The sequence below is a fragment of the Oryx dammah genome, unplaced genomic scaffold (genome assembly GCF_014754425.2).
Source record: "Oryx dammah isolate SB20612 unplaced genomic scaffold, SCBI_Odam_1.1 HiC_scaffold_10, whole genome shotgun sequence".
Lineage (NCBI taxonomy): Eukaryota > Metazoa > Chordata > Mammalia > Artiodactyla > Bovidae > Oryx > Oryx dammah.
Window position 1 is genome coordinate 57,764,124 of NW_024070194.1, and position 12,370 is coordinate 57,776,493.

At 38.3% G+C, this 12,370-nt stretch overlaps 1 protein-coding gene across 4 annotated transcripts in view; it reads left to right on the forward strand.

Moving 5' to 3' along the window:
• Window positions 1-12,370, forward strand: part of ARHGAP21 (Rho GTPase activating protein 21) — a 131,644-nt gene that overhangs the window by 50,985 nt on the left and 68,289 nt on the right. For all 4 annotated transcript variants that reach the window (XM_040248536.1, XM_040248537.1, XM_040248534.1 and 1 more), the window contains 2 exons: window positions 2,540-2,719; window positions 5,202-5,226. In XM_040248536.1, the coding sequence (XP_040104470.1) occupies window positions 2,540-2,719; window positions 5,202-5,226 (205 nt within the window). The remainder of the gene's footprint in view (window positions 1-2,539; window positions 2,720-5,201; window positions 5,227-12,370) is intronic.

Below are 12,370 nucleotides of genomic sequence, written 5' to 3' on the forward strand. Positions count from 1 at the left end.
TTAGGATTTAGAAGTCTCTTGAAAAATGGCTTCCAGGAGCTTTTTTTTTTTGTAATTTGAATACCTTCATGTAAGGTTTATTGTTGTAGAGGAATAAATAAGATTCACCAGTGAAACGAATTAAAAATGTAGTAGAATCAAGCATATTCAAGTATGTCATTTGTAAAGGTGACATTTCACAACTGCTGTGGAACTAGTAATTTCATACAAAATCTTAACAGCCAGGTAGACGTATTAGGTTTGAGATACCTATTAGATCGGGGAGATGTCTGAGCTAGAGATAAAAATTGAGGATATCACCAAAAGCCAGAGTAGAGGTAGAAAGGTCCGTGGGCTGAGCCCTTTTGTTCAGTTGCTAAGTCACGTCCGACTCTTTGCAACCCAATAGACCGCAGCATACCAGGCTTCCCTGTCCTTTACCACCTCCTGGAGCTTGCTCAAACTCATGTCCATTGAGTCGGTGATGCCATCCAACCATCTCATCCTCTGTCATCCCCTTCTCCTCCCGCCTTCAATCTTTCCCAGCATCAGGGTCTTTTCCAATGAGTCAGTTCTTTGCATCAGGTGGCCAAGGTATTGGAGTTTCAGCTTCAGCATCAGTCCTTCCAGTGAATATTCAGGGTTGATTTCTTTTATATTCCTTAATTCAGAAGTTGAGCCATTGAAGAGATAGCAAAGGAGACTAAGCAGAGGGAGCCTGGGAATTAGGAGGAAATTCAGTGTGGACAGTCACGTGGAGAAATTTCTCTAGTAGGAAGTAATCCCTGCACCAACTATCGCTCACTGAAGACAAGAGCTAAGAATTGACCGTTGAGTATAACGATGTAGAAGCCTTCAGGGCCTTGTCGAAAGAACAGTTTCAGGGATATAGGGAGGCCACAGCCTGATTTAAGGGGACTTAAGAGACAAATGGGAGAAAAAGAATTGGAGATAGCATTCATAGATAACTTCCAAGGGGTCTTGCTCTAAAGGTAGAAAAACAAAGTGGAAGCTGGAGAAGACTGTGGTCAGAGAGGACTTTTGCTGTCCTTTTAAGATAAAAGAACTTACAAAAATGTACACACACGCCATGGGAATGAGATCATAGGAGAAAGCATGATGTAAGAGAGGGAGGGAAGAATGGGTGGGACCATGCCTTTGTCTGGGAAAAGGGACTGGGATCTACTCCGTTAAGTGGTGGGACCTTAGAGCAATGGGGAATGCAGCCATTGTCACAGGAAGGAGACAGGAGAACGTGGGACAGAGGTAAGTAGGTGGGGAGATAAGTAGGTGGGGAGATAAGGTAAGGAGGGTAAGTAGGTGGAAGGCGACAAAGGACTCATCTTGGTGCTTGAGTTTTTGGGTCAAAAAGCAGGGTCATCAGTGCCAAGTGAGGGCAGGGGAGAAGGTATGGAATAGTCATTGGATGAATAGACTGCAGAGAAATGGACACCAACACTGAAGGCTCGTGTGAGCTTAGTGATCATGAACTTAGAGAGATATAGCAGGGGGCTTAATTTTCTGTTTTTGTCTGCCTGTGTTCAACTGCATGGGTGCAGGAGCAGAGCAGGCAATGTTGATTTATCCAGGTTTAGGTTTTCTCAGATGACTCTGAGGAGGTGAGAGAAGGCAGAAGAGTGATATGAAGCTGGTTTAAGGGACAGGTGAGGCCATGGGGCAGTGAGGGGCTGGGAAGGGGCAGTAGGGTCAGCCTCAGATGGAAGAATTTGTAAGGGTTGACGTATGAGAGGGATGAAGGGGTGGGCTCTTAGGTTTGAGATTGCAGAGGGCTTTTACTCCTGACCAGATAAAAGCCAAGAGTTGGGGGTGAGGAAAGCACACAACCGGAAAGCCAGGGTTTGGGAAGGATTATTTATGTGGGTACTGAATTTACGCTTAGAACCTGAAGCCTGGGCTCTTATTTTCTAATGTCCTTTGCTGTCATTGGACTGACAACATGTTTAGGGTTCTTACTCAGCAACAGTTTCATATTTTTTCCATGGTTTTTGTTTCTTAATCCTGAATGCTCTGAGATTTTCTTTGTGTTGTCTTTTAGTTTTTCTATTGCATTTAAATTTTTTTGTGACTTCTTTTTAAAATTCTGTGTAAAATAAATATCCCCAGCCATAACTCATTCTTCTTATTATTGCCATCATTTTTAATGACCTTAAGAGTCCATAGTATGAGTTTTTATAATTTATTCAGTTCTCCTGCTGTGATTATTCTGGTTGTGTCAGTTCTATCTCCACGAACCATGCTGCTTATCTAGCCTTGGATATTGCATTTAAAATTTTAACCTGACATTTTATGTCTCACTTTCAAGAGTTCTTTCTTGCTTCTGATTAACTTTTCATAGCATCCCTTTCTTGGAAAAAATTGAGTTTTTGATAATCTGTGTGATTTTTTTATGCCACATATAGTTCATGCATCACAATATGGTTCTTTTTCTCCAGTCATTTCCCCTCTGCACTCAGTTATTATATTTTTACACATACATTTTCCCCAAATGATGAAATATATTGTGCTATATAGTTGACATTTAAATGTCTTTTCCTTTTAGGTATCAAAAAGTAAAGATGGAAAAGAACAAAGTGAAACTGTATCACCATCCGAAGATGAAATGTTCTCCTGGCCAGGTCCCAAAACAGTTATGTTGAAAAGAACATCTCAAGGCTTTGGTTTTACATTGAGGCATTTTATTGTTTATCCCCCAGAGTCTGCAATTCAATTTTCATTTAAGGTAAGAGAAGTAATTAAAGTAGAACACAAGGCAGTTGCTGTCTCCTTGTCTTCCTCTCATCCTGCCTTCTGTCTTTTAAGGATTAAGTGTTATTGGGTTGGTCAAAAAGTTCCTTTGGGTTTTTCCATAAGATGTTATGGAAAAACTCAAACAGACTTTTTGGCCAACCCAGTCTGTTTGCATTTTTATTATATCCTTTCCCACTTTTAGATATATTCCTGTCTTCTGGAACAAAACTTTGATTAAAGATCTTTGATTAAAGATCCTCTGAAAGATCATACCAATTTTGAACTATGTATCTTTTTTACTATCATTTCTAATTCTAAACTTCATTCTGCTTTTTCTAATATCTAGAAAGGGGATAAGTTTTCTGGGCAGAGCATGCAGAGGAAATAGTTCATTAAAATATTTGGATAGTTGTAGAGTTATTGGAATTAGATTCATACTTAACTTTCAGATATGTAATATGATGGCAAGTCAGAATTTAAACAGCTTCTCTCTAGAGTGAATTACACTGGTAGGCTTCAACATATAGGAACATGATCTAATAAAAGGCAAATGGAATCACTGAAATGGCAGCTGATGTGCTGAGTACTTGTTCTGTGTTCTTTATTATTCTTTATGAGCATTATCTCACTTTATTATTAGCCCCATATAACAGATGTGGAGACTGATCTGAGTCATGTAATGAGTAAGTGGTGGACCTAGGATTTGAATTTGGCCAACGTGAATGCCTGATCTTGACTATTGCACAGCAGTGTAATGGAAATAATGACATTCAGAAGACTTGGGGCACTTTCACCAAGACACTTAACTTCTTTTGGGCTCTAGATTTCCATTCTAATTCAAGGGAATTGTACTAGAAGATTTGAAAGTCTCTTCTAAGTCTAAATATCTATGAATCTAGAGTTGTCTTTTATAATGTAGGGTCATATTGCTTCTGAAGACAACAGTTTTTAAACTATATTTTTCTTGGAAAATATCTTATAAACTTTTAAAACTACTAAAGAATTTTTAAGAATTATGAATTATTGCTACCTGACAAGATTGGTATTCCTAAAATGTGTAAAACAGTTGAACTGGATTCCCTAAACATCTACTTTACCTTAAAAAATGCCGTAAGTAGTATAACTTAGATGCTAGGTCACATAAGAGAGTAATAGAATCCCTTGCTTTAATTACATATTAAGGAGAATCTTGGTTTTGTCTTTAGGTTTTGTTTTGAAGAAGAGTATTAGATCGTGATATAGAGAGTACAGATTTTAAAAGATAATTTTACCAAACCTAGGTTTAAAATGCATTGTTATTGTTGGAAAATATTTCTAGAAATTTCAGTGGCACAATGTAACTGTTAGCAGCACAGTCTTTGGAGTCAAGAGTCTGGATTTGAGTCCTATCTCTGCTCTTTGTCAGCTTTGTGTCCTTGAATGAGTCTCTTAACAGACAGTGACAGCACCTTCCTCATGGGTGGCTGGGTTGATTAAGTGATATAATACATGTAAAACAGCACAGAAATTGGCAGACAGTAATTGCTCATTAAACCTCAGCAATTAATGCTGTTATTTAACACAGATGTTCTTGCAAATAGGTCTCAGTCTTATATCTTTTACATAGAAAATATGTATTGAAATCTTTTCAATTTGAAAACTTGTTCATCCACTTCAAAGGAGTATATAAAAATTAATATTTTAGAGCTTTCAGAAAATGTACCATTAATACAACAGTATCTTTATTATGTTACATAGCTGGCAACCTTGTTGCCAGAACAGTCTCAGAACAGAGCTTGTAACCAGGAAAAAAGATTACGTATTTGGGCAGCCAAAATAAAGGTCAAAAATTACATAACAAATTATCAGCCCTTCACTAAATATTTGTTTTTCTTTCCACAGTGCATTGTACATAGTACATTGCTTTTCATATGATGCTCAACAAATATTTGAATAAATGCATTTTTATGCTAGGTTTTCAAAATTGCTTTTCTAATTTCCCAGCTAGAGGTAGACAACATGGCAAGACAGCATGGTAGCAATGAACGTAACCAAGTAGATGAACCTCAAAGTTTTAAAGATACAGCAATTTGGAACCAACTTGTCCAAAGATAGTTCTGAGTGCTGTAATAGCCTTAAAAGGCACATTTTTTAAGGTTTAGTACATAAGTGATGAACCAACCTGGCCCTCTCTTCCAGGTACTAGCCTCATCCATACAGTTGCCCGCTTCTGACAGCTCTCCTTGGATGTCTGTTTTAGACAGCTTACACTCAGTATGTTAGAAACTGAACTTCTGTTGTCCTCCTTAAATTGGCTTTACCTGAAGCTTTTCCATCTCCACGCATGACAGCTTCATCCTTCTGGCAAAAGGCATTGTTAGTGAGCTTGTAGTTGGCACATTTTCAGGAGAGCAATTTGAATTTAGTCGAGCCTTGCTGTGATTTTACCAGTTTTAAACATGTATTCACATGAATTTATACTTTTTGTTTTGTAGGATGAAGAAAATGGCAACAGAGGAGGTATGTCAATAAAAGTTTTAATTTTTCTCTGATAGTTTTTCTACTCATGTCCTACCATTCTTTAAGTAACATTCAATGAGATGATTTAATTTTTGGAGTCCACGTATAAAAGAGTCTCTAGATGTGAAAGTCATAGAAATTAAACATTTTTACTGTAGTCTTCAAATTTTTATGGATTCCCTTGTGTCACTATGATCTGAATGTGTGATGATTTTATTGTCAATTATATATTAGTGTTATGTAGGGGAACATATCATGGTTCTAAGGAAAGTAATTCTGAGTTTTTTTATGCAATTAGTAATCATATAAATTTAGTGATTTGGTGTGTGTTTTATTTACTAGATTTATTGGTTCAAATATTGAGAAATAAATATTTTGATCCTTCTAGTTACTCTTGATTTAAACATATGTAATGGTCTTGAAAGGAAAATCAGCCTAGGGATAGGGTTATTTCATAAAAGCTGCCATTTTTATTTTTGTTTTATTTTTATATGAACTTTAATGACTTAAAATTTATATACAATAAAACGCACCTATTTAAAAAACTTTATTTCTAGATAATTTTAGGTGTTTAAAAACTTGTAAAAATAGTGATGAGTTTCTGTATACTCTTTCTTTCAACTTTTCCCCAACGTTAAAAACGTAACTATGGTACAACCAAGGAAATCAAGACGTTAGTATTGGTATGACACTCCTCTCTAAACTGCAAAATTTATTTGGGTTTTGCCCCTTTTCTGTTCCCAGATTTCATATTATATTCACTTTTCACGACCCGTTGATTCCTGTAGTCTATGACAGCTTCTCAGTCTTTCCTTAAAATCTGTGGCCTTGAAACTTTGGTTTTTCTGTACAGTGTTCTTCAGTTTGGTTTTGTCCAATGTTTTCTTATCTTTTGTTTGCAGTGATGCCTTTTTAGCAAGAATACCTATTTGCACCAATTAAATGTATTGTTTACTTAAGGTTTTGTTTTGATAAATACATCACTTGGGAAACCACCAGTCCAATCAAGGTGTGATTCTGAAAAGAACCTTTCCATCATCCGTAAAGTTCCCTTATGCCACCGTGCTGTCAACACTGCTGGCTCTAGACAACCACTGATCTGCTGTACGTCATGATAGATGAGTTTTGCGTCTTCCCAAATTTCTTATAAACAGAAAATACAATGTGTACTCTTTTTTCTCTTTCACTTGGCATGGTTTCTTATTTTTTCTGATAAGAGTATAGTTGCTTTCCAGTGTTGTGTTCGTTTCTGCTGTATAGGAAGGAGAATCAGCCACGTGTATGCATATATCCCCTCTTGGATTTCTTTCCCATTTAGGTCACCACAGTAGGTGCTGTAATGCTATACAGTAGGTTCTCATTAGTCACCTACTATGCGTAGTAGTATACGTATGCCGATCCCAGGCTCCTAATCCATCCCACACCTTGTCATAGTACTTTTGAGATTCACCAGATTGTACGTGTAGGTACTAATAGTACTCCTTTGTATTTTTTCCTGAGTGGTTCTCCCCTGCCTGAATAGGCCATACAGTGTTCATCCTCTCCCCAGCTGATACACCTTTGTAATAGCATCTCTGGTTTGAGGTGTTATGTTCAGGGTTCCAGTGAGAGGAAAATGGTCTCTTTCAGCACTATGGAAGATGATCTGAGTGTGCAGGGTTAGGTGGGACCCTCATAGTCTCCACCGTAGTGCAAGATGGGCCACTCCTGTGTCACCGTCTGCCTTGCCCCAGGGCTCAGGTTGGATTCCAAACGGTACTTGGCCTCAGTGACGAAAGGCAAAACTGACAGAACCAGCATCAGCATGAGAAAGACGAGGGTGCCCTGTCTCCCCATCGCCCTGTGGATTGATGTGCTAATGCCTGGGCTACTTACTGGACACTGCACCTAGAGTTTAACGCCGCTCATGTTCTAGTTTCTACTGGGAGAGATATACCGCTAATAAATGTAGAAGGGCTTAGTTGTAAAACTGTACTCTGCAGATGATTGTATTTCTGACATATCTGTTCACTGAAGTGAGCAGGCTTCATTATATGTTTTGACTGGACAGAATCAAACATTTATAAGGGAAAACTTGAAAGATACAGATCCAGCTGAAGATTTGGACTGGCATGAATAAGCGAGACTAGAGGATGTGGTCTGCTGGGAAAATTTACAGTTTAAATACTGTTTGTTTATTAATTTATATTTAATCTCATTGAAAAAAGAATTTGTGTACACAGGCATGTATTATAATAAGATAAAAATGAGGGGAGAGTGAAAAGTGGCTCAGTCATGTACGACTCTTTATGACCCCTTGGGCTATCCAGTCCGTGGAATTCTCCAGGCCAGAATACTGGAGTGGGTAGCCTATCCTTTCTCCAGCGGATCTTCCCGACCCAGGAATCGAACTGGACTCTCCTGCATTGCAGATGGATTCTTGACTAACTGAGCTATGAGAAAAGCCCCATCTTTTCATGGGGGGAAGATGAATTAAACTGACACTGGGGAGGTTTAGTCCACATGAACATGTGCTGAAGATCCTACACTGTTATCAAAGACAGGCTGTAAATTCGCTTTTGAGCTTTCCCAGTGGGGTAAGAAAAGAGGGAAAGAAGGAAGGATTATTACTTCAGAATTAGCTGAGGATTCACAGTTACCGTCTGCAATGCGGGAGACCTAGGTTCTATCCCTGAGTTGGAAAGATCCCCCGGAGGAGGGCATAGCAACCCACTCCAGTATTCTTGCCTGGAGAATCCCATGGACAGAGGAACCTGGCGGGCTACAGTCCATGGGGTCGCAGAGAGAAGGACATTGCTGAGTGACTAAGCACAAGGATTCATGTTGTCCATGAGAAAACAACATCTGGTTTGCACTGAAGTCTGAGACAGATTTCTCCTGTGGTTCCTCATAATGGAAACAAAGATAATGTAGGAGGTAACATCCTCAAGCCATCCTTTTACATGAATATTTTTAACAGATTCCTCAGTGTAAGTTGATTTCAAAAGCCCGTGGTCCAGTTTGGTCTAAAGAACTTCTCGACTGGGGACAGATTTCCTCCCCAGGGGATACACGGAACATCAGGAGACATTTTTGGTTGTCACAGTTGGGGTGGCGGGGAGGGTGTGCTTCTGGTACCCAGCAGGGAGAGATCAGAGATGCTGGTGAGAATCCTAAAATGCACCCGAAAGACCCCACCCCCAGAGGATTATCTGGCCCAGAATTTAATAGTGCTAAGGTTGAAAAACCTTAGGTTATAGGGATGAACACTAAAACAGTGGCCCCCAAGAGTACAATTCCCCAACAGTCCAGCTTGATCTGGTGACAATACTTAAGACTATTAGGAGAATGGATATTCAAGACCACACATCCAGTGATCTTTAATGATTATTATCCCTCATAACTGAGTTTTGATCTGAAAGTTACCACTATAGTTTGAGATTAAATTATCTGGCTATTCTACTGGCGTTGTATGCTGTCAATGAGGGAATAAATATACGTAAGAAAAATGTTAACAGTTTAAGAAAATACAGAGTCAGTCAGTATGTTAATAACTAAAAGAGATATAGTTAATAGCTTAAAAATCAAAGAATGTAAATAGTTGAAATGTAATAAACTTATCAGGAGTCCAAAGATGGAGGGAGATAATAATTATAAGCTTGGTTAACAATTTAATTTAAAAGGCTAATATGTGTGTTAGTCGCTCAGTCATGTCTGACTCTTTGCAACCTTGCGGACTGTACCCTGCCAGCTCCCCTATCCATGGAATTCTTCAGGCAAGAATACTGGGGTGAGTTGCCATTTCCTTCTCCTGGGGATCTTCCTGACCCAGGGATTGAACCGTTGTCTCCTGCATTGCAGGCAGATGCTTTACCATCTAAGCTCTGAGGGAAGCCCTAAAATGCTAATAAAAGAATTAAAATAAATACAACGTAGCTAAGATTTTTAAAATAAGAGAGATATAAATTCAAGCACCTTATCTCCTGCAAAGCAAGATCTGTCAAATTAAGATTATTTATAAAGTCCAGAATATCTGTATGTTTTCTTCCTAAGAAGAAGAATATGGAAAGTTATGAGAATACCTAAAGCAATCATCTAGGTATGTTTGTAATATATTTGGAGAACTGCTTGATTTTTAAAAAATTTTTGGAGGGTGGTAGAAATTAATATATGATCGAAGACTTTATACTAGGAATCATAATACATGCTATTATCCCATTTAAGCCTCGCTATAATGCTTTGAGGTGTAAGACAATATTCCTCTTTTGTAGATGAGGAAACTGAAGGTGAAAAAGCTGTAAAGTAACTTGCCTAGGATCACACAGCTAAGGGACAGATCTGGACTCCCACATCAGGCTTGTATAACTCTGAAGTCCATCTTTTTGAAAGTGTTCTGTTGACTTAAATTGTTTGACTTATGTAGTGTCAAGAATTAGTAGATAAATACCGAATACATTTACTGCATTAGGAAATTAATTCTGTGAAATGTCTCTGAATTGGAAAAGCTGAAAACAAATGTTCCATATTTGTGAACACTTAAGGACAAAGAAGTCCACAAGGTCAGGGAAGCACCAAGTTCAGAGGCCCCAGAGACATCTTACAGAAGCAAGTGCCCCTTGTTCCTGGAGTCTGAATAACTAAGTGGCTGGCAGTGGACCTGGAAAGCTGGATGGGTTTAAAGAGTTCCTGGTGCTCTATGTCCTTTTACCGCCCAGGGCCAGGCTTGCTTTTCTCATCCCAGTTGGCAGCGGGGCGTCACAGGCTGGTCTACAGGCCCTACTGAACTTACAGTTAGTACTGACAGTACCATTTCAAATATACTGATCGGATGGTCTCTCAGAACATATTCTCAGTGAAAAATTTCTTCTGACTTGAGAACAGTTATTTATAGATCTGTTTTAAAAATACAACCTGTTTGGAGACAGACGACTTGCAATCTGTTATTTTGATTCAGCTGAACGTTTCAATATTCATTTTATAGTCTCATTTCCTTTTCAGACTTATTTTCAAGAGTATTGAGATTACAAAATCCTTTTCTATGAATTTTATTTAATGAACTAGAATCCCAGCCTCCGGTGCAGTGATCCGAGTCAGTGCCTAGAATCACTGGAGAGAAAAGAATTCCCAGAATTTTATTCAAGCTCCTAAGAGATCCTACTAGGTTGCCAGAATTCTGTGCAGCAGTTGAAAGGTTCTGTTTTGTTGTTCTCTTCCTTTTGGCAATTTAGTGGAGTCTCTTTTTGCCACTTAACTTTCTGATTATTCCCTTTACCCAAGTTTTACATTCGGTTATATATTATTTCTCATATCTCATTATTTCTCATATATGTGTACTCTCTGGATTTTTAAGATTTTTCATTCTTGTTGGTTAGTTTTCTGCACTATAATACAGATGCTGTATACAAGAAAAAGGCCACTGAGGTAGAAAAATATTTTTTGGTGATAATAATAATTGCTATCTTGCTGACATCCTATTGTCCCTTAAATCATAACTTCATAAATAGTCAAGAATAAGAATAGTCAAGAATAAGAATAACAAGAAAAAGGCCACTGAGGTAGAAAAATATTTTTTGGTGATAATAATAATTGCTATCTTGCTGACATCCTATTGTCCCTTAAATCATAACTTCATAAATAGTCAAGAATAAGAATAACTGAAGGTCTGTAATTACCATTATTTCTCTTTTACTTGTTCTGTGAGAAAAATTCTGACTCAGCTTAGGTGTAGGGACACTTCCAAGATTCTAAAATTTGTATATCATTTTGTTGGATGCTTCAGTAACTGTTGGATTTCTACTTTGGCATTAAATTTTATATTCAAGCATGTTAATGGTAGGAAAAAAGATATCTGGGGAGTCTGTACACTTTCTCAGTAGTAAAAATTTGTATTTTGTGATTGCAGTCACTTCTGACTAAACAGCTCTATTGACTATGTTAGAGTTTGTTAATGAAGGATATTTTAGTGGCAAGAAATAGAACTCTCCCCATGCCTAAGCCACCTTAGGAAGATGTGTTAATTCTAAAAAACCAATAGGGCATCTCCAAATTCGAAGTTAAACAGCACAGGATACCCAGATGTGCCAGACACCAGAAATAGGACCTGGAAAGCAACTAAAACCAGAGTATCAACAACAAAATCTTGAAATATGATCTTCCAGAGGCCCAAACTCCACTATTTACAGGATGATTTAGATAACGTTTACAGATAGTTTTGATTATACATGATTGTCTCATGTGCTGACCTCGGTAGAAAGTACACGCTCACCATCTCCTTCCTTCCTTCCTCTCTTATCATAATAATTCCAAATTCCCCCAGAGAGAAATATAATTGGCCTAGTTCATCATTTAATGAACAGCGCTCACTATGTTTAGAGAGCAAATGTTCTTCACTTTAATGAAGAACTAAATTCTGAAGAGCTGCGAAAATTGAGTATATTTTATGCCATTGATTTCCATTAATAGATTGAAAACCTATTCCCTTAGGATAATAGAACACTAAAATATGGACCTGAAAATTGGTTAGAAGAGGAAAGTCTCATTATGCCTAGATCTGTGGTCTGTGGCGTAGTGGTAGGGTGTCAGGATTGTGTTCTTGTTACTTTTGAAATGTAGAAATACTGAGTGGGGTTCACTCATCCCGTGTCATTGAAAAGGAGCATTAACTGAACCTCTTTGGATCCATTTTTAATTGTATTGACAGTTAACTTTTTGAGTTTTGAATTCCTCTGGTAGTTATACTAAATATAGCTTAGTAAATATACTAATATTTGGTATATTAGTTCTTTACCAACTGAGCTATCAGGGAAGTCCATATTCAGTTCAGTTCAGTTGCAGTTCAGTTCAGTTGCTCAGTCGTGTCCGACTCTTTGCGACCCGGTGAATCGCAGCACGCCAGGCCTCCCTGTCCATCACCAACTCCCAGAGTGCACTCAGACTCACGTCCATCAAGTCAGTGATGCCATCCAGCCATCTCATCCTCGGTCATCCCCTTCTCCTCCTGCCCCCAATCCCTCCCAGCTTCAGAGTCTTTTCCAATGAGTCAACTCTTCGCATGAGGTAGCCAAAGTACTGGAGTTTCAGCTTTAGCATCATTCCTTCCAAAGAAATCCCAGGACTGATCTCCTTTACAATGGACTGGTTGGATCTCCTTGCAGTCCAAGGGACT